Below are 23,679 nucleotides of genomic sequence, written 5' to 3'. Positions count from 1 at the left end.
TAACTCGAGTCAAAATGTATATGTGAATGTTAACAGAATATCTTAAAATTTATGTACAGTTGAAAGAAGACAGTATGGTTGTGAGCTGGAAAGCAATCGATTGTTACATTCTTACTGTGGCATTGTATTGGATTTCATGGAGGTGACCCTGATTTATGTCCATCATATTGATAGTCGTGAATCAAAGCAAAACATTGACACCAGTGAGTTCACAATTTCCTCACACACACGGATTGAATGGGTTACCTGAAAATCTATCTATTATTCTTGTATCACAAGTAAATAAAACTACTAGGAAGACATCTCCTAAGTGACAGATGCATATTATCAGAATTTGTCAAAACGTGGAACAAGAACCTATAACGACCTAATGAATGAATGAGAGTAAAGTTCTTTCTCTTTCCTGGCATTGTAAAGTAAGTTTCTGCCTCCTGCTACTTGAATAAAACTGAAACCAAGGTTGACTGTACACCAAAATTGAGAATAAGTTGCAAAATACAGACTGGAACAATATGCACAATACCCATGGTGTAAATGAAATATTGTGTTCCGTGTCATAGACAGGCTACTTTGAAAATTGTTTTCCTAATAAATTAACTGGTGGAAGCAGATTAAATGCATCTAAATCTTGCTTTACAAATAGGATCAGTAACATTCAAAACTAAGAAAAGACTCTACTTGGCATCAAGGGACTCTGATGTTGTGGTTAAATCGCATTACAAACTGTACTGTAAGCAAAGCATCAGAGCATCAAAACATATGTACTTATAAGAAAAAATAAGCTCCTCCAGCAAAACGCTAAAAACTGTTTGGGACACAATAAAAATAAAACAAGAAAAACAAATTAATAAAGCAAAGAAATGTCTTTAAAAGTGGATATGAACTGATTAAAGATAGCTAAAAAGTGTACAAAGGTTTTTTCTGTCAGTAGCAGATAATTTAGGTTTGAATTCTTCCTTTGCATATAGCCTACAGTTCCTAAGGATAGCCCTCTGAAACAAGGTTAATGAAATCAATGTCATCTTGCATATCCAAAATAAGCTTGCAATTTTATCAACTCTCTTAATCAATCTTAAAGCGGCTATGATGAAATCAGTTGTAAAATAGTGAACTTAGTAACATACTGATTTACTTATGTAATGATTCTTTTCAATGTTGTTTTCTCAAAGAGGCTTAAACATGCTGCTGTCAACTCAATTCACAAAAAGGAACAGAGAACATTATTAAAGAAGTACCACCTCATCTCACTACTGCCACAATTTCCAAACTTTTCTGAGATCATCGTGTACAATAGACTTTATACACACTTTGTACAGGGAAACTCACGAACAGCAATAAAATATTATAGAATAACAGGAATGGCAGGTTCATGGCTTTTGCCTTATCCAAATGCCAAAGAAATCTGTATCAGTTCCATGTCAAACACATTGTTACAGGTACTCAGAATTTGAGGCAATCAGACATGGTGTGTATAACAAGGTTCAATTTGGGTTCTTTGTTTCAGATGTACATAAATGGTCTATCACTTGCCGTTTCAATAGATGCTAATAATATATTTTAAAAATCATTAGAGAGTTCATGACAAATGGATTATCATTGAATTTTAACAAGACCAATACTTGGATCAGTGCTAATCGTAGAGCTCCATAGGCAATAAATATAGGTTTATCAGATGAAGTTTTTGAGACTACAGGTAGAGCACAACCTCAATTGGAAGACACACTGCCCAAACTAATGATGCACCTTTGTTCAAGTATGTTTGCGGTATGCATCATTAAATGTCTTTTAGATAATGTGGAGTTTACAGCTATGGAGAACATGTTCACAGAAACTCTAAAATTTAATTTTTTATGGTAGTTTATAATCAGAATTAGAATTACAAAACTCATTTCACTGTGTTGCACTTGAGTAAAACATGCAGGTTTGATTCCTTTCTATGTTCCAACCCACTCTTTGTGGAATATGACATCCATCATGTAATGCAGAACTACCAAATATTTGACTGTTTTATGAAAGACCAGCCCAAAATGGTTTGCTGGTATAGCAAAAAATTTTACTATCCTACAAGATAGAGTATTTGATCATTACTGCACAAGTCCTCACACTACAGTGGTTTAAAAGTTGTATTTTATTTTCTGCCTTTGAAACATTTAAGTCTTGTGTGTAGAAAATATAGGTTCATTCTGGCAAAGAAGAAAACAGCAGCCAGCTATTCACTCACACAAGTAGTGCCAAATCGAAGTCCATCTTTGGATGGTTGTTCACATTTAGATGGACATCTGTTGATGTTTACCTTAGCTGTTGGCTCTTTATTCACTCTTCTGGAGAAAGTCCCTTGGAGTGGCAGATGCCATTGAAAATTCAGCATCATTATGTTGCAGTGTTTAGCACCTGTGTTCTCCATGTAGGGAAGAATATATTAATCAGTTTTTGTGACACTGACAAAACAAAAATCGCAACACCAAAAAATAATTAACATAAAGTAATGAAACTTCAGGACTTCATTTGTCTGTGTGACATATTTAAGTGATTAACATTGCAAGATCAAAGGTTAATGTAAGCATGAGGTAAGCTATTGCAAGTGTGAAATACTGGAAAGTTAGTAACCAGTGTATCTACCACTATGTCGAATGCAAGCATGCAAACCTTCATGCATTGTGTTGTACAGGTGTCCAATGTCAGTGTGTGAGGTGGAGTTACACACTCGATGTGCCAAGGCAACATGTCAATGTACAATAGAGAATTTGTGTTACCAAAGTGGTATGTGGGCAAGTATAATGTTGGAAAGTAACGTTCGTGAATGGCTGCACGACAGATCAAATCACTAGATGGACCTACAAATTTCCATTCAGGATATTTGAGTGAACAAAATGAGTGCTTCTGCTGTGATAAGAAGTCACACCCTGGACCATTACTCCATTTAGGCCCAATGTGTGTAGCAAGCAGACTGTCTGGTTGCAGACCCTCAACTGGCATCCTCCTAACCAACGCACAGCTATGACTGGCATTGAGGCTAAACCAACTTGCATTAGAAAATAAAACACACCTCTACCCTGCCCTCCAGTGAGCTCTCACTTGCTATCGATGAAGTCGCAAATGGCGGTGGCTTGGGGTCAGTCGAATGCATGCTACAGAGGATGATTTGCCAATGTGGTGCCAACTACTGCTCAAATTTCTGCTGCAGATGCAGTACAATATGCCAAACATGATGGTCTTAGCTCTCGGTAGTGCCACATGACAGTGTGGCGCCCCGTCTTCTTGTGGCGCCCCGTCTTCTTTCTTGTGGCACCCCGTCTTCTTTCTTGTGGCGCCCCGTCTTCTTTCTTGTGGCGCCCAAACTAAGTGAGGTGTTGATAATGGTGTCTTCATTGCCTTAAAGGCATTCTTGACTAACATCAACTCACAACGTCCACTCTCAAAGGTAATTACGCTCACAATCATTACAGCGTGTATTTACAGCAAACCTGATTTGCTTCTTCATAGTGGTGTTACAAGTGTCATTCTTATGCATCTGGCTTGAAATTTGAATAGACATCATCTTTGAGACGTAGAAACATGCCTACCAACTTTTGTCTCACAGCTCTGTCTTGGTGCCACAAATTTTTTTCCCGTCGATATATATGCATGCACACGCACAAAAGGATTTGCCACATGTAAGACTGTATATGAGCATAAAAAAGTGCTTTATTCACTATTTTTTTTGTGACCAGTGTCAATAAACATTGCAACATAATGATGCTGTATTTTCACTTGGCACCACCACTCTTAGGATCTTTCACCTCAAGGAGGAATAAAGACCCAAATGCTAAAGTAAACATTGACAAATGTACGTGTACATGTATATGTAAACAGCCAGCAGAGGATAAAGTTATCACTCCTTTAGCACATAGCATATTGTTCAGATTTATATTTTCTGTTGTAAGTTTCCTTGTTGACAAATCTCTTGTCTTTCTTCACATGCTGCCTGTTTTCAGATCAGAAAATAGTAAATGTTGACAAAAGTTTATAATGTACAAATATTGATTTATTGTCTTTGGCCTTTAAGTAAATGCACATCCTGGATTCCTGTGTTTTTTGTTGTGTCTAGACAAGACAGTCTAGACACAAGGCGAGGAAACCGAAAGGGCACGCGTTAACTCACGCCGACTGGCGTGAAGTCTGGAACAGGATACGTAATGAATGCTATAAAGAAAAGTACGTAGCTGCGGTTATACTTAATTTTAATCCATCATTTGTATACAGCATTCTTGATGATACAAGTGAGACTCTCTATAGAAATGGTTAATGGCGCCTTGCTAGGTCGTAGCCATGGACTTAGCTGAAGGCTATTCGAACTGTCTCTCAGCAAATGAGAGAAAGGCTTCGTCTGTGTAGTCGCTAGCAAAGTCGTCATACAACTGGGGATGAGTCCTAGTACGTCTCTCTAGACCTGCCGTGTGGTGGCGCTCAGTCTGCAATTACTGACAGTGGCGACACGCGGGTCCGACATGTACTAATGGACCGCGGCCGATTTAAAGCTACCACTTAGCAAGTGTGGTGTCTGGCTGTGACACCACATTTTTCATCATAACAATGTTACAAGTTGAAGAACTTGTTCAGTTTATTTGCCCTTCACAAAGAATGATTGATGAAATTTTTTATATTTCTGTAATTGCAGTGACACCTATATTTTTCCTATTTCTTTAGCGTCATACGAAGTAATCTGTTTGTACAGTGTAACATGCAGCACTCTAGCTTAGAGATGGGGAGGTGAGCCAAACATGGGGAAACTGTGTGGTGGATTATTGAGTGTGTTCTGGAATACGTGCCTGCTCGGGTGCAGTTTTTAGGCAGCTGACCACTTTTTTAGATAAATGCTGTGCTAGTCCTCAAATGCCACCTCAGGGAATATGGTACACAGGTAGTTACAATATAACACACGGAACAAAGTTTGCATGAGTTCAGACAAATGGCATTTGTAAAAGGCAACATTACTGCTACACCTCTTGATATTTGCAATTCGTATAGTATTGTAAAAGATATAGAACTGTCAGGTGTAGAGCTTACAGATCTAAATGTTTAGATAATAGCACTTTACAGGTCACCCTCTGGTAACATAGAGACTTTCTACAAAAATCTAGCACCAGTAATAGAAAATCTAAGTAAAAGAAAATCATATAGTGTTCTAATATGTGGTGACTATAATATAGATTTTCTCTCAGAAAACTCTAGCCATCTAAGCATTAAAAAATTTATGAACAGCTACAACCTAGAGCTAATGGTTAACACTCCAACCAGGATAACAAATCACAGTACCACTTGTCTGGATCAAGTAGCAAGCAATATAAATTGTACTGTATCCTCCGTCAAACTAGGATTTTCAGACCACAATGCATTAATTATGCAGGTCTGGTTGCAAAATAAGTCACGAACACAATAAAATCACTGTACAGAGGAGAAACTTCAATAAAACCCACATGCATACTTTCCTCTTTGATAAACAAAATGAAAACTGGCAAAATGTATATGAGGCTCAAACAGTAGACAGCAAATATGAAGCATTCCTAGATATTTTCTTTTATTATTTTAATTGCCACTTTCCCTTACAAACAAAAAGTATCAACAAAGATAGAAAACTCTCCAGCTGGATCACCCCAGGAATCATTAGATCATCACAAAGAAAAAGGGAACTTTTTTACATGGAAAATTAGTCTCCAGTGGGAAAGAAACAGCAGAGGAATTCAATAACTACTTTACAGAAACAGTAGAAAACCTGGCTAACCACCTTAAAAATAGCTGTCCCTTACAACTAGAACCAAACTTATGCTCTGAGACTCTATTTTTAAGGCCTACATCTGAAATTCTAATAGAAAAGACACTTCATAGCAAAATTTAAAAAAAAAAAAATCATCTGCTGGACAAGATCAAATCCCATGCTTCCTCCTTGATAATTGCAGTAACTTTATATTCTCATTCCTGAATGGTACATTTCCTGGTATGCTCAAAATTGCAAAAATTATACCTGTCCACAAAAAAGGAAGCAAAGAGGATCCCAGAAATAATCGACCCATTGCACTGCTTTTAACTTTTAGTAAAGTATTTGAATATATAATGGCCACCAGAATCATGCCCTTTCTAGACAAAGAAAATATCCTGTCACCTGCTCAGTTCTGCTTCCAAAGTAAGAAAGCTACAACTGATGCAATACAAGAATTTCTGGAGCTTGTGGACAAAAAACTCCCAGCCATAGGTATCTTCCTAGATCTAACAAAGGCATTTGACTGGTTAATCATAGTATACTTCTGCAAAAGATGCATTCCTATGGAATAAGAGGAAATGCCTATGACTGGTTTAAAAGCTATCTGGAAGATAGACAGCAGTTGTTGTTGTTGTGGCCTTCAGTCCTGATACCGGTTTGATGCAGCTCTCCATGCTATTCTATTCTGTGCAAGCTCCTTAATCTCCCAGTACCTACTGCAACCTACATCCTTCTGAATCTGCTTAGTGTATTCATCTCTTGGTCGCCCTCCACAATTTTTACCCTCCACGCTGCCCTCCAATGCTAAATTTGTGATCCCTTGATGCCTCAGGACATGTCCTACCAAGCAATCCCTTCTTCTAGTCAAGTTGTGCCACAAACTTCTCTTCTCCCCAATCCTATTCAATACCTCCTTATTAGTTACGTGATCTACCCACCTAATCTTCAACATTCTTCTGTAGCACCACATTTCAAAAGCTTCTATTCTCTTCTTGTCCAAACTATTTATTGTCCATGTTTCACTTCCATACATGGCTACACTCCATACAAATACTTTCAGAAACGACTTCTTGACACTTAAATCTATACTCGATGTAAACAAATTTCTCTTCTTCAGAAACGCTTTCCTTGCCATTGCCAGTCTACATTTTATATCTCTCTACTTCGACCATCATCAGTTATTTTCCTCCCCAAATAGCAAAATTCCTTTACTACTTTAAGTGTCTCATTTCCTAATCTAATTTCCTCAGCATCACCCGACTTAATTCGACTACATTCCATTATCCTTGTTTTGCTTTTGTTGATGTTCATCTTATATCCTCCTTTCAAGACACTGTCCATTCCATTCAACTGCTCTTCCAAGTCCTTTGCTGTCTCTGACAGAATTACAATGTCATCAGCGAACCTCAAAGTTTTTATTTCTTCTACCTGGATTTTAATACCTACTCCAAATTTTTCTTTTGTTTCCTTTACTGCTTGCTCAATATACAGATTGAATAACATCGGGGAGAGGCTACAACCCTGTCTCACTCCCTTCCCAACCACTGCTTCCCTTTCGTGTCCCTCGACTCCTATAACTGCCATCTGGTTTCTGTACAAATTGTAAATAGCCTTTCGCTCCCTGTATTTTACCCCAGCCACCTTTAGAATTTGAAAGAGAGTATTCGAGTCAACATTGTCAAAAGCTTTCTCTAAGTCTACAAATGCTAGAAACGTAGATTTGCCTTTCCTTAATCTTTCTTCTAAGATAAGTCGTAAGGTCACTATTGCCTCACGTGTTTCAACATTTCTACGGAATCCAAACTGATCTTCACCGAGGTCGGCTTCTACCAGTTTTTCGATTCGTCTGTAAATAATTCGTGTTAGTATTTTGCAGCTGTGACTTATTAAACTGATAGTTCGGCAATTTTCACATCTGTCAACACCTGCTTTCTTTGGGATTGGAATTATTATATTCTTCTTGAAGTCTGAGGGTATTTCGCCTGTCTCGTACATCTTGTTCACCAGATGGTAGAGTTTTGTCAGGACTGGCTCTCCCAAGGCCGTCAGTAGTTCTAATGGAATGTTGTCTACTCCAGGGGCCTTATTTCGACTCGGGTCTTTCAGTGCTCTGTCAAACTCTTCACGTAGTATCGTATCTCCCATTTCATCTTCATCTACATCCTCTTCCATTTCCATAATATTGTCCTCAAGTACATCGCCCTTGTATATACCCTCTATATACTCCTTCCACCTTTTTGCTTTCCCCTCTTTGCTTAGAACTGGGTTTCCATCTGAGCTCTTGATATTCATACAGGTGGCTCTCTTTTCTCCAAAGGTCTCTTTAATTTTCCTGTAGGCTGTATCTATCTTACCCCTAGTGAGATAAGCCTCCACATCCTTACATTTGTCCTCTAGCCATGCCTGCTTAGCCATTTTGCACTTCCTGTCGATCTCATTTTTGAGACGTTTGTATTCCTTTTTGCCTGCTTCATTTACTGCATTTTATATTTTCTCCTTTCATCAATTGAAGTCAATATTTCTTCTGTTACCCAAGGATTTCTACTAGCCCTCGTCTTTTTACCTACTCGATCCTCTGCTGCCTTCACTACTTCATCCCTCAGAGCTACCTATTCGTCTTCTACTGTATTTCTTTCCCCCATTCCTGTCAATTGTTCCCTTATGCTCTCCCTGAAACTCTGTACAACCTCTGGTTTAGTCAGTTTATCCAGGTCCCATCTCCCTAAATTCCCACATGTCGAATTAAATGAAACTAAGCTCTCAGGTACAGCTAGCACTGTACATTCCTCCATACATACCATAAAGCATGGCGTTCCCGAAGGCTCCGTCCTGGGCCCATTGCTGTTCTTGATTTACATAAATGACCTTCCTCACAGCCTACCAAACACAAAAACCCTTTTATTTGCTAACGACACCTCTATACTCATATCTGCGCCCGAACAAATTCTCCAATCTAATATAAATAGGACCACAGATCAAATAAGTCGATGGCTTCAAAGTAACATTCTGCTGCTTAATGCAAAAAAGACAATTGGAATAACCATTCACACTGCCCAAAACAGAAATCCATTACTACCAACTATAACACTGGAAAAAAATAATGTTAAACTTGAAAATGAAATAAAATTTTTGGGGGTCACTATTACTGATACGCTCGCATGGAAAAGGCACATTGACGTTACCAGCACAAAACTTACTAAAGTATGCTTCATGATTAGATCAATAAGGAACGTCACTAACACAAGTACCCTAACCACAATGTACCATGCACTCTTTCACTCTGTACTTAATTACGGAATCATCTTCTGGGGCCAAAATTCTGAATCAATTAAGATATTCAAACTGCAAAAGAAGATAGTCAGAACAATTATGTTCAAAAAACAAAGAGACACTAGTAAATCATTATTTAGGAAACTAAATATTTTGCCCCTCCCATGCCAATACATACTAGAATTATTATTCTTTACTAAAAAAAGTATCAACAAAATTAGCAAAAATATGGATTACCACGATTATGACACAAGATCAAAAACCTCTCTAAGAATACTTCCCCACTCAACAAAACTGTACAGTGATGGTGTCAAGTGCATGGGAATAAAATTATATAATCATCTTCCAACTTTTATACAAGAAATCCAAGAAATAAATAAATTCAGACAGACAGTGAAATCTCTTTTAATAAAAGACTGCTTTTATACCATCCAGGAATATTTGGAATCAAGATTGTCTTAGTGCATGATAATGTATCAAAGCTGAATGTTGTTAAGTCAATTTTGTCACATCATGTACCAATTCTCTGTAAAGCTGTAACTTTAAGTAACATATTTTTGTAGGTAATGTAAAATAATCATTCTTCTGTGTTCTTGTTTAATATTTTAGACTCCTGTAAACTGTATATTTGTATTGACTTATCCCATATCAGTTGTACAAGCCATTGTACTGATTTGATCTACGGGACAAATAATAAATAAATAAATAAATAAAAATAAAAATATGCAGCTTCCCTCCCTCACATTAACCTTAATGACTGAGGCATTAGGAAAGGCATCTGACCACAAGTTAAGTATTGAAATACAATTTGCCAACAGCCTGAAAAAAATACTGTATTAGGTGGGATGAACAAAGAAGAAGAAGAAGAACAAAGGTGATTTCAACTCATGGCCATGAATTTTTCTGGAAAAAAAATGGGCCTCTATTATAAATGTTAAGAAGTAAAGTACGTTTGTTTTATGTTAATAACTCTTACAACAATAGAGAACAAAAAAAGATAACTAATAAACCAATTGTACTGGAGACATCTGTGTTAAAGCTAGCTCTTAGTGTGTTGAAATTTAGTTGACACCCACACACTGATGGGCTTCCCTAACTTACAAATTTAAGACAAAAATATGAAATTTTAAGTCAATTATTCCACTAAATTTTTTTTTTTCTAATGTGGAATCTATCTTTTGTCACATTACCGGATACTACTGATGTAATTATAAACAGTGTTTTCTCTGCTCCAGCAATTATGTAAATAGCTATTTATAAAAATCTAAAAAAATTGCATTTTTTGAGTTTTTACAAATTATTTACCTGATAACCCCCATCCGAAAACTTTTGAGAATTACACAAAGTATTGCTTGGTTAATATGTTACTAGTGAGTATAAGCGCAGTGGACAGTATTTTTATGCACAAAATGTGATGTATGGTTTCAAAACCTAAATACTGCTATCTCAGCAGCCACCTATACAGAAGGTACAGTTACTGACACTGATACCAGGTAGCTACTCTAAGCAGTAGATACTGAAATGTGTACGTACTTCCTCACATTATTTGATTTCAAAAGCTAGTAAAATAACGAATAAGAAAGGTATTTGGGCATGCCGAGTTTCTTATTGTGGGCATTTGTTGCAAGATGATAAGATTACTGTTGCTCTGGAATATTACCTAAGTGATGACAAAGATTGCCGCAGGCTAAATCCTAACCAGGCTGATGTTATATCTGTTAGTGAAAATCGTGAAAAACTTATAAAGGTACAAGATATATGACATGATAAATAAGAGAAGCATATCTCATAATGAAAAAGGAGAAACTGAATTTAAAAACTGGTTTCAAAAAATTGTAGTCCTTACGACCAGAATGGGTAAGTTACCAGAGAGTGAAGGAAGTATGCACATGTATTTACTGCAGTAATTTGAAACTTGTTTGTTTCGCAATAAGCAGTTTCACAGGAAAGAAGTACACAGAGATGGACCTGACACTTGTGTGTGTGTATATCTAGAGCCACAAGATAAATGTTGCTTGCAGGAGTATGCAATGTGTTGTGGTGCTGAAGTGATGATTGTTGAAGCATTTCACCGTCAGGATACTGATAATGACATAACCTTTGCATTGTGGGAGGGAGGAGAGTTCGTGAAGACAGTAGGACCAGAGAAGTTTGTTACAGAGGTCAAGCATTGAGTCATGAAAGGAATAGGTCACCATCATATCTGGAGGATACCGAGACAGGTCATAGCAGAAATAAAATCGGCCACATCCCAGAATACTGAAACATTAGTTCTTCTTTTTGACCTTGCTGAGAACTGGTCTGTTGCTTTGCAGAATGAAATTCAAAGTTACCACCGGCACACATCACAGGTATCAATATTCCATGTGTTGCTCACTTTGTGGAACATCACACAGTTTTGCTATTGTCAGTGATCATATCATTGACAACAGTGCACATGCAAGCTACACTGTCAACATGGTAATTGATGACATAGCATCTAGAGGCCAAGCATTTCTAAACAAGTGTATGTGACTGATGCTGCAGCATTTCATTTTAAAGACTGCTTTCAGCTTATGAGCTTGGTCAACACTGTAGTACAGGAATTAAGACAAAAAAGGGTATTTGCAGCAACAGGTCATGGGAAAAGTGCATGTGATGGAATAGGAGGTCTCTAAATATCAGCAATAAGATTTAATCTCCAGCATGAAGCTGTTGATGCTATAAAAAATGCTACTGTTGCTATGAAACCTGTGGTAGGAATTCAACTAGGTCATTACTGGGTTGCATCCCGGAGTGACATGTACATTACAAGAATGGTTCTGCATGAAATGCAGCCTGTTACAGTCTGTGATACGTAGAGACCACAGTATACATTAGAATACTTTGTAGTGAGGCACTTCATGTCTTGCGTGTATGACAATCAGTGATGGGTGGGACAGATGGTGTCTCTCAAGAGCTGCAAGATATAACTATGTCCTTTACGGCACCTGATGGTCCTGTTAATGATTTCAAATGGTTATCATCAAAAGATCAGTGTGCAGTTCCCATTTTCCCAAATACTGCTCTTGTTTGATCATTCTAGTCTGTGTGCAAATTCAGCTCAGCTATAAAAGTCAATGAAAAGCAGATGGAAAAACTCTCTTTCAATGGTACAGTGTCAGTTGTTACATTGGAGGCAATTTTAATTCATGGAAAGTCATGAGGAAGTGAAATCATAATAGAAGACAATAATATAATATCATGAAAAGAAAAATGGGTATAAATATTCGGTATCCCATTTTTACTGCAAAATGCTTTTGAACAAAATTAGTGATTATTTCCTCGCTCACTTATAATGTTGTAAAGTAATTATTTTGATTCATAAATACCAGTTCCGCATAACGTTTAGTTGAAATCAGCACTCACTTTCGATATTTAAGTGTCCATGATTTTTTTTTTTACCTCGACAGTAGAGCTAGATGTGCCTAAAAAATTTCTCACATTTTGTACAGACAAATATTTCCCACTCTGATTGTACATTCCTTAAGTACAGTGGCCAACTGACATACCATGACATTTGTAGAACATTTATGATGGAGATTTGGGAGAAAATAATTTATAAATAACCAACAAATTTCAGATTCTTTCATCTTTATGTACAAATATTTTGACACTTTAAGTATTTCATGCATTAATGTCATAACTGACAGTTAGCAGTTCTTCCACTTTGCCAGTGACCGCTTCGGTCACAGGTTCGAATCCTGCCTCGGGCGTGGATGTGTGTGATGTCCTTAGGTTAGTTAGGTTTAAGTAGTTCTAAGTTCTAGGAGACTGATGACCTCAGAAGTTAAGTCCCATAGTTATCAGAGGTATTTGAATCATTTTTCTTCCACATTATCATTTCTCAAGACAGTTAACATCCTGTGACTCTTTGTATTTTTAAAACATAATTTTGAAATTCACAAAAAGTTACAAGTTTTCATAGTATATTTTTCAAAAAAGAAAAGAAAAGAAAAAAGCTCAGAAGTGTGTGTGTGTGTTTGTGTGTGTGTGTGTGTTTGTGTGTGTGTGTGTGTGTGTGTGTGTGTATCATGTCTCATAGTATTGGGAACAAAGTATTTATTGAAAATAAATTAAGATCTCTATCACTTTTGGTTCCTTTATTAGAACTTTACCTTTCGTTACTACATTTCCAGAAATACTCTCATTTAGAGAGCTCTGTAGCATTTTAACAAATCATCAGAAAATCAAAATATTATAGTTTTGGAGAAGTATCATGTGGAATTTCAACATATATTTTTTCAGCAAACTTTGAAATAGTGATGTGACACATTCGCTCTTGACTTGTACGATTTGAGATGAAATTTCCCATTAGTAGTAGTAGTAGTAGTAGTAGGTGGTCGTGGTGGTGGTGGTTTACGGTAGTTTGATTTTATGTGTATGGTCACTTAGTTTGTTGGCCTGACACTAATTTCACTACCAGTTCATCCAGTATTGTTTTGCTTTTATTCTATTAATACATATCTTCTTGGCATATTCATTTATTCATCATGTTCTGTGGGTACCATCATGAAGGAGAGCCACCAGTGATACGGAACAGGTCTAGGTATACACAGAAGCATCTCTAATAAACTGCAAACTATTGTGAAACTGTGCTTACACAAGCAAAATTTTTCCTAATAAAATTCACAGGAAAACTACTAATTTGAGAAAAGATGCTTATTCAGTTATATTAAACAGCTAATACAGTACTTGTTTTGTTGCTGGCATAGTATCTTCGTGCCCATTTTGCTATTTATTGAATTGCTACAGTTATGTGTGCTATCATTATTTGTCATGTATCTGCAGCAGATAATATTATATCTTTTTATTTTCATTTGAGTTTATAGTATATTTGATTTCTTGCTTTGTTATGTGAGGGGTGGTTTGAAGAAGCTTGCGGCAGAATAGAGAAAGCCATTCTGAACCATAGACAGGGAGGCGTAATATATACAAAAATAAAATTTTTCTATCTTCTTTGAGGCTGTGTAAAACATAGCTCAACTCAAACTAATTTTTATTATTAGTAACAAGTGGCATGAAGGAGTTAATGTATTCATAAGTTAGTGTAAAGATTAAAAAAAACTATTAATGAGTCTTTGAAAAATGGCTTAACTGAACTTGTCGATTAATTTGCCTGAGTGTTAATATGAAGCGAGATAGATGCCATTTGTGAGGAAGGTATTAGAAAACCTTACCTGGATATCCATGTCATGTTTTTATTTTCTGTAGTTTTTATAAATTCTTGGTGATATTTTATTTAAAGGCTGTAGGCCATGGTCCAAGGCATATTTCTGTGTCTAACATTTCATCTTCCATTGCTGGAGACATTGTCAGAGGCTTTGACATCTCAGAAAGCAGTTACAATCTCAAACTAGCTCAACAGAATACTCAGAAGACATGAAACTGACACAGTTTAAACCTATAAAGAAAGTACACAGATATCACTGCAAAATATCTATGCCCACTGCTTGCCACAACAGCAGTATATAAAATCTCTTGCAAGTTTGGTTTTTCCCTGCCTTGCAACACCAATAAATCAGCATTAACCGATCATGCACTGGGACCAGGGAACCACCAAATTTGTTTCTCTGACACCATTATTTTATCAAGATCGAATATTTATTACACAAGGAAGTAAAGAGAGGCCATAGAAATTTAAAAAAACACAATCAAAATTAACAGAAAAATAGTAGTAGTTCTGTTAGATAAATTGTGGACATTAGTAATAAATAGAGCTCCATAATACTAGTCATTGCGGCTTTGCAATCTTGGACAACTGTCTCAAGGCATCACAAACTCTGTTGTCTGAATATTTATAAGTAGTTGGACTTGCAGAGCTAATTTGAGGTTGTAACTGCTCTTTGAGTTGTTATGGCCTATGATGTCTCCAGCATCGGAAGACACAATATTAGGCAGAGAAATTGGCCTTGGATCATGACTTGATGCCCTTAATGCAAATAATAACAACAATGCAAATACCGGTTGTGACCTGCATTGTATGATTTCTGTACACTGCTTAAAGCAATAGGCTGTTTAGTGAAGATTCGTTAATTTCCTTCCTCAGCCTTTCCCAATCTGAGCTTGTTCTTGTCCTTTAATGACCTTCTTTCTTCCATGTGTTGATTTTATTCACAACTGGTACCCAACTGCGTGTAAAATAATTAAAACACCATTTCATTTAGTGTGCTCTGTGCCCTCAGTAGTTCACATAAGGCTAATATTTAATGCTGATTTGAATGAGTAGCATCAATGGTTCATTTAGTATCTAGACAGTGTTTAGTGTGATTGAGATCGGCCTTTTTTATTATATTTGTGTAATCAAGATTAGTAGCATCATCTTTGTCAAAAGATGCTGTGTTAGAAATACCATCTTAGCTATAAGGATGATTGCTTGTTAGAGACACTTTTTTTATTTTGTGTTTCTCAATGCAATTGACATTGACAGAGTAAATATAATGCATTTCTATTTGACTGAAATTTATTAATATGCTCCATGTTTGCTGCCTTTAAAAGAGAGAATTCACTTAAATTGGTGTCTAATGGTGGCAGAGTCATCATTTGTGCCATAGCTTTTGTCTGAGAACTTTTTCATTCATGTCAACATTTTTATTTTCTTGTTTAATAATGGCCCAGAAAATTTTTTGCTTAATTTGGAAGAGTTGTACGTCTTGTGTGTGATACATCTTGTGCATTTAATGATGTTTTGCGAGATCTTTGTCTATAATGAGTTTGTGTAGATTAGACATTGATTGTGGTCAGTCTTTCATAGAACTTATACCTTCTTGTTCATGCTACTATGTTGTATTTTGGGATTCATGACTGCAGTTGTGTTGGGCTTATTTTAGGAGATATAAAATGTGATAAATGCATACAGGAATGTCTCTCTTTAACAACAACATTGTGTTCACTACACCTATTGCCGTATATGGTGTGTTGTACGAATTACGTAAGGCATCTGGGTTGGTAGTTCCAAATTTCATCCAGATGAGAGTACTTTTGAATTCTGTCTTAATATGTTGTATTGCCAAGATCTGATAACCATGTCATATTGAACTTATCTACTGTGTACTGCCACTTGTGGCATAAACAGTGATAATCTCGTATCCTTTTTCTATTTTTTGCTAATTTTCTATATAATATTCACTGCCATGCCTAAATGCATTTTCTAATAAATAATGTTTCATGAATTAATACATAAATGCCTTGTGCAACATTGAAAGACTAACATAGCAAAAACAGTTTTCATACTATGCGTGTCCACTAAAACCTTTACTTCTTTCCTTGGAAAAAGTCTGTTTAGTGTCAATGTGAAAAATGTATATAATAGAAGTGTAGCTGTAATCTTGTCAGTTTAAGGAATTTATATAAAATTTTATTATTGTTACAGTGTTTTCCTCCCGTTATTCACCTTGACACCAGCAGCAGCTGTTTCAAAAAATCAACATTGTTGAGGAATGGGATTTGAGGTAAACAGATTTCAGGGTGAAGTCGATGAGGAATTAGTTTGCCCAATATGCTCAGGTGTTCTTGAGGATCCTCTGCAGGTGAGTTTTTGTACTAAATTGTGAAGAGTGAACTGTTCATATTTTGTACATTTAAAGAGGCTTTCTGTATTTTTATTAGGCCCCCATATGTGAGCATGCATTTTGTCGTGAATGTATTCAGGAATGGATATCAAGACAACCAACATGCCCAGTTGACCGACAGAATATCACTTCAGCACAGCTGAGGCCTGTGCCACGTATTTTAAGAAACTTGCTCTCCAGGTAAACAGTTTTTTTAAAGGACTTATCAGTAAATCATATTTCTATGCAGTTCAGTTGTTAATTCTCAGAGAAACATTGATATAGTGTTTCACCAATGACTGAACCAAGTTAATAACAAAGTTTTGCTGTCTTGTGCTGTTTTATGTGAAACATAAACTTGTTCCTTTTCTTTCCCCCTACCAGTAATCTGTCTTTTCGGGCCTAAAACTTTGGTCGATCTTCAACTTAATTTTATGCATTTCTCTTCATTATTGGGCGGTATTGCATTATTTGCTTTATGCAATACATCACATCGCATTTCGTTACATTGTAATTCCCCCCCCCCCCACCCCAAATATTGCTCGTCTGTGCCTCTTGTCGCATAAATTTTTATCCCATTTTCTAGTAGATTGCAACTTTTCTTTTCCCACAAGGACTTCAATCAGTTACTTATATGTTTGATTTTCCCTTTGAAGAGGGGACCTTGCTCATCATCCACATACCTTTGTAATCATTGCTATTCTCACATATGAATTTAGCAGTGTATCTGTTGTGGTTTTTTTCTTTTTATTTTTTTTTACTGTATAGTAAAACTGATGCATTGAAACTTACATCTTTTATTGTTTATGTAATAGTTTCTGCCATATATAGGGGAAATGGGACGTTTGTTCTATTTGTCTTTCATCTTTGGGGTAATTGCGTGAACTCCTAGGTCCCTGGCATTACAGTACCTTTAGAGATACTCAGCTGTGCCAGCTCACATTCACCCAAGTGTGAGGTCACAAATATCTGGGGAAAAAGAGGAAGTTGATACTGACTGTCCCCTTATGCTTCGCTCATTGCTGCGAGTAAGTCTGAGTAAGCAGTCGTTACCTCTTCTGTTGAGATTGGGGTTGATATGCTGAAAGCCCCAGACAAGTGCAGAGGTTGTGCTTGCTTTGGGAGCTCCAACACTAGGCAAATGATGGAAGCCCTGTAGAAAATAGTGAGTGTATCAAAAAGAGGCCATTATAATTGGGCACATTGGGTGCAATTGGCTGCTAAACATGGCTCATGTGGAAATGAATGATGCCTGCTGCTTGGGTTTAGTTCCTACAGGTGACCAGTTGAACTGAAGACTACTGTCACATATATTGTGGAAACTGATCTAAAATTTTACAGGATGATTTCCAGAATCACTTGTTATCAGCTGGTTTGGAGCAGAGTGCAAGGCTTTTAAGCCAGATGTCCAGACAATTCTGTGATCATTTTTTGATGTGGATTTCTCAATCTCTGCCACCAGAAGGAAAATTTGTGGCAGGAGGAAAATTTTAGGGCTACCCTTAACAGGTCAAAAATGCAATACACACAGAAAGTGGGTACTAGGGTAGCAGAATATAGTTTATGTACATTGTAGATATTTTAGGGCAGAGAAACAGGCCTATGAATTACATTCTGGTTTTGGAGAGTTTAACAAGTGAACCCCATTAATTACAGAGAATAGCATACAGCATGGCAGATCAGATAAAGAAAATGTTAATTCAATATTAGTTAACTGGAGAAATGTCACTGAAAATTCCCCAGAACTAGTCTGTTATAAATGGTGATAATGACCACATAATACTTGGCACAGAAATCAGAAGTTAATAGCAGTTAATGCTAATGGGAATATGTATTATAAAGTTATGCTCAACGGAGGTGTTGCAAGCATGTTTGTAGCTGTAATTAATATATCTGGCCAGCTTTGTCAGATTTGAAGTGTGAAATAATTTGAGTGACATTAAATGGGGATGGTGATTCAAAAGTGGTAATTGAGTGCTATTTTGTAAGTGTTGTTGACTCACAAAGGATGTGGCTTACAAAACCTGCAACTGACTAATACTATGATACTGATATAGGAAACTGAACAAAGAATATAAGAAAGCAAAAACTTCATAAAACCACAAAACTTAATGGACTGGGTTATGTCTCAGCAGTGGAAGGTGTGAGAAGTTGCAAGTCCTCAAGGCCTGATCTTGTGCAACTACAAGGTGTATAACTTTGCTTCCACTGTCTCCCCCCCCCCCCCCCCCCCCCAACATTTGAGGCTTTAATGAAACATATTGGTTACACATGTATCATTCAAAGTATTTTCCATTGCTGGCCACTATTTTTTCCCATCTTTCGGGCAGTGTAAGAATCCCGCATCAAAAAAATTGTTTATCTTTTGAAGCGATCCACAAATCGATCCAATTTGTGACTTCTTCATGAGATCAGAAGTGTTGGTCAGCCAGGGCATGCGCCATTGATCTAAACAGAGGGAGCAATGTCAGGAGAATACGGCAGGTGGGGTAGGACTTCCCATTTTAACGTTTCCAAATACATTTTGACCTATTTTGCAATGTGGGGTCGAGTGTTGTCGAGCTGCAAAATCACTTTATCAGCCATTTGTCTTAATGCTCTGATCAAATGCATTAATTGCATTTGATAACGAGCATCTGTGATTGTTCCGCTTGGTTTTAACGCCTCATAGTACACAATGCCGAGCTGGTCCACCAAATGCAGAGCATAACCTTGGAGCTGTGACCATTCGGTTTGGCCTTTGACGTGGAAACACGGCATATCCCCATGATTTTTTGCATTTAGGGTTATCGTAATGAGCCCATTTTTCATCCCCGGTCACATTACGAGCAGACATCCCTTCCGTTTTTGCCTCTGAAGCAACTGTTCACAAACATACAAACGCTGATCAACGTCTCTTGGTTTCAGCTCACATGGGACCGAAGTTCCTTCTTTCTGAATCATGCCCATAACTTTGAGATGTTTTGAAATGGCTTGCTGAGTCACTCCCACTAATCGTGCCAATTCTTCTTGAGTTTGAGGTGAGTCTTTCCTCAGCAATGTCTCCAATTCTACATCTTCGAAAACATTCTCTCTTCCACCATTGTGCTGGTATAAGATGTTAAAATCACAGTTCTGGAAATGTTGAAACCACTCATGACACATTCTTTCGCTAATAGCGTCCTTACCATACGTACTTGAGAGCACTCGATGAGACTCGGCCACTGTTTTCTTCATATTGAAACAAAACACTAACACCTCCTGCAGATGATGAGAATTAGGCTTGTAAACTGACATTTTCAATCAAGAACAACTTTATAATGCAGACACAAATTGACAAATGTTTGAATGAGGTTATGTTGACCGAGGTCCAAGCTATCTGCCTGACGTGTGCGATCTGTTTCTTTCAACTGCTACTTACCATTGTCTCGACCTATTGGTAAATGGCAGAAGCAAAGTTGTACACTTTATTTATTAGAGCTACTGACTGTGCTCTCATTCTTCATCACTGAAACCATAGATGTGGCTAGCCTCAATCAGTATTAGTTCTCTATGAAGTTTGGGTACTGACGTTGTGGAGATTTGTCTCCATGTTTGTTGCACCTTATTCTGAGTTTCCTTTTTGATGTTACCTTGCAAAGTGAAACATAATTGGTATAGTATGTGTTTTGTGAGAACTTCCCAGCAACCTTTTCAGACTGTGCAAAATTTCTCTGTTACCATTTGCTGTCTTCAACTGCATTATTCGATGTCTTAGTGGATCATTCACATGCTAGGTCACACATATGCCAAATCAGCTGTCATATTATAATTACAATCCCCTCCTACATTGTGTGTCATGTATAGTCTTTTGATGGCAGCTCTTTGGTTAACAATACCATACATAGTAAGAAGCTTTCATGTTTAATGATCTGCAGATAAAATGTCATATTTATTCAGTATGTCAGGCGAAATCTGTATTAAGTTACAATTATTATTCTGATTTCCAGTTTCTGATTGGTTTGTTTACTTCTGGAAATGTATTTGTTTCCCAGTGGTCTACATGTCTCATAAATGTTATGCATTGTCACTTCTTTCCTCTACCCAGGTCTTCTGCATAAAATTCAGCATCAGTTGGGAGCCTCTTTACTGGAAGGTTTCTTCTTTAGATATAATAACTTATTTGATTACCCAACACTTTATTTGCAGAAAAAAGATTTTTTCAGGTAGAGAAACACTGTTATAACAAATGTTAGATAATATCTGAGGTTATTTGTGGTGGACATAGCTAGAATGGCTAGGTGGAACCATACTTAGTCTGTAGTAGAGTTTTTGACACAGTTGCTGTTGCCAGTAATGAACTGCTGACTCATTTACAGTGCAATGGTAAATTTTATGAGTAGGAGAGCTGCAGAATCACTTTTAATGGTCAAAACAGCTAAAATCTAGAATATGGTAGTGCCAGCAGGTTGCATTTTCTCAACAGTGCAGGGTTAGAGAAGTTACTTATTTTATACAGTATGTGGGAGGCTAGGTTTAGGTAATTAGTGAGTAACAATTAAAGAGGAAATTTTTAAGCAATACAAATGGTCCAGTAAATATTCTTTGCATATTACTTGAGATTACATTGAGACATGAATGGTTGAAAGGTTTCTGTAATTGCTGTCACAGCTTAAATATGTGTTTCATGTTGAAGAGTATGGTAACAAACTTACCTGTGGAGACTGAAGTATAGGTTAAAGAATAAAGATGCAAGTGAGAAAAATAAAATTTAAGTGGGGGTAATGTTACTTCCATTGCAAGTAATCCATTATGGGTCAATTTTATTTCAGGTTATATATAACATGTGATAATGCAAGCTATGGCTGCACATCAGTAATGAAACTGGACTCTTTATCATCACATTTGGAAGAATGTGAACATAATCCAAAACGACCAGTAACATGTGAACAAGGCTGTGGCCTGGTAATTCCTAAGGATGAATTAAAGGAGCACAACTGTGTGAGAGAACTGCGTGCATTGATCCACTCACAGCAGCAAAAAATGACTGATTTCCAGCAAGAGATGGCTGAGCAACGTTTCCAGATAAATGAACAAAAGCGTGAACTGCAGTTACTAAAGGTATGTGTCATAAATTATCATATATTTCATGCTTAAACTATGTTTTGGAAAGATTGAAACTGAATAAATATTTCCATTTTGTATATTGGTCACACTTTAAATTCAAACAATTGCATAATCCAGTTCATCGTTTCAAGCTTTTCGCATATATAACCTGTACAAAGCATCAATCACTTACATATAAAATATGTTACTTTCTGTCAACCATTCTTATATCACACTTTAAAATAAGTATACTAATTAATAGTGTCAGAAACTATTTTTATTTTTAATCTGCTTCTTACGAACAATCTTAAGTGCAACTAATAAAAATGGTGTATGGTGAATAATAACTGATTTTGATGTCATCATCAATGAGTGTAAAGATTACATATTTCAATTGCCTAATAGATAGGCTAAAAGGGGATTAAGATGTGGGGGGAAAGAAGTCACATGAAAGTATTTTTTGCATCCATAATATTTGTACGGTCTGATACATAGACCCTACTTTGCAGTCAAATTATGCATCTTCAGAATAACTTTATCATACTGCTTTCTCCCTGACAGATGATAGCTTTAATGATTGTGATTGAAAGAACTTATATTAATCAGTTTATTATTAATTAAAACCAAAATGTGGGACAGTGTCACCAGTATTACACAAGAGAGAGAGAGAGAGAGAGAGAGAGAGAGAGAGAGAGAGAGAGAGAGAGATTCCACAGTCACAATAAAAGAAGCCCAAACCAAAATAACGTCTTTTAAGTGGACAAAATTGACTTCACAGAGTGTACCCGTAGCAGAAATTATGATACATTGAAACTGCTATAACAGGGCCTTCATAGTGGTAGCAGCCATTGGAACAACCCTTCTGACCTTACCCTTTGAATGACTTGCAACCTGGGCAAGCCTTTCTAGATTATACTGTTGCAGCAGCTTGTGTGTCAAATGTCAGCTAGAAATGTTTTGTGGGATGTTGGTAGTGGTGGTTGGTGGGGCCACTGCTTTTAGAAAACAGTTAATCTTGGATGCCCAAAGGACAAAGTATGTGGGATTCTACTGACCATGACAGAACAAAAACCTGCCGTGGAATATATGAAAATAAAATTTAAAGTACAAAATTGTGGAGTAAATAGTGGTTCCTGACAAATGCCAACGGATGAATAATATGATGTCGGATGAAACCGTATGTTACCACATATCTTACTTCTCTCCATTAGCATCACAGGGACCTTCTCTTCCCACCACTTGATTTGAACAAGGTACTTCCAGATCATGTCAGTTCACTGGAATGTGGTAGCCTTCTTTGCCACAAAAGGTGGGTATTGCACCTACTGATAAACAAATGCAAATTAATTGTCTTTACTACAGTATCCAGTGATTCACAAATGAAAAATTATTATTTTCTCAGACTGAACCTGGAAATTACAAAAAAAATATTTTACTATTAAAAAGTGGGAGGTATTCTTGCTATGAAGGTTTTTTAGCTTGGTATTTAAATTGTATTGTGATTATTGCCCTTGAGTTACCGTAATTAGTCAGGGACTCGAAGCAAATTTTAATAAGCTGTAGCAACATCTATGTAAAAAATGGCTGTAAGAAAATCACTGGTAAAGATAGCTACTCAAACTGATGGCACTAATATGCATTTCATGCAACTGTTTCAGCTTCATGATTGGCATCATCTTAATCGGCTGTTAGGCATGTTAACATGGGGCTGGAGAAGGCATTGATGACAGAGGACATGGGTCACATTGCATTGGTGCCAATTGAGTGTGTCAGTAGATCGGGTTTCACTAGGCATGGCCTGCACCTCAATAGGTATGGGAAGGGGAGGCTGGCAAAGCTTATAGGGGACAGTGTGGTGGGCGGTGATGTGAACACTCACGGAAAAATTCCTGTAGTAGTTGGTGATAGAGCTGCACATTTTTTAGGTTGAAGTCGGCTGTTAGGTATACTTGCTTAAAGGAAGTCCCTCTAACTAAGGAATCACCTTCAGAGGAGGTCAGGAATCCACGTAGAGAAGGAATTAACACATTTCATCAAAAT

At 36.9% G+C, this 23,679-nt stretch overlaps 1 protein-coding gene across 1 annotated transcript in view; it reads left to right on the top strand.

Annotated features, from left to right (window-relative positions):
• Nucleotides 1-23,679, top strand: part of LOC126188861 (E3 ubiquitin-protein ligase NRDP1) — a 60,169-nt gene that overhangs the window by 2,544 nt on the left and 33,946 nt on the right. The window contains exons 2-4 of the mRNA XM_049930506.1: nt 16,398-16,554; nt 16,634-16,776; nt 21,366-21,654. Of these exons, the coding sequence (XP_049786463.1) occupies nt 16,465-16,554; nt 16,634-16,776; nt 21,366-21,654 (522 nt within the window). The 5' untranslated portion in view covers nt 16,398-16,464. The remainder of the gene's footprint in view (nt 1-16,397; nt 16,555-16,633; nt 16,777-21,365; nt 21,655-23,679) is intronic.

The sequence above is a fragment of the Schistocerca cancellata genome, chromosome 5 (assembly GCF_023864275.1).
Source record: "Schistocerca cancellata isolate TAMUIC-IGC-003103 chromosome 5, iqSchCanc2.1, whole genome shotgun sequence".
Lineage (NCBI taxonomy): Eukaryota > Metazoa > Arthropoda > Insecta > Orthoptera > Acrididae > Schistocerca > Schistocerca cancellata.
This window is presented reverse-complemented; position numbering and strand designations above follow the sequence as displayed.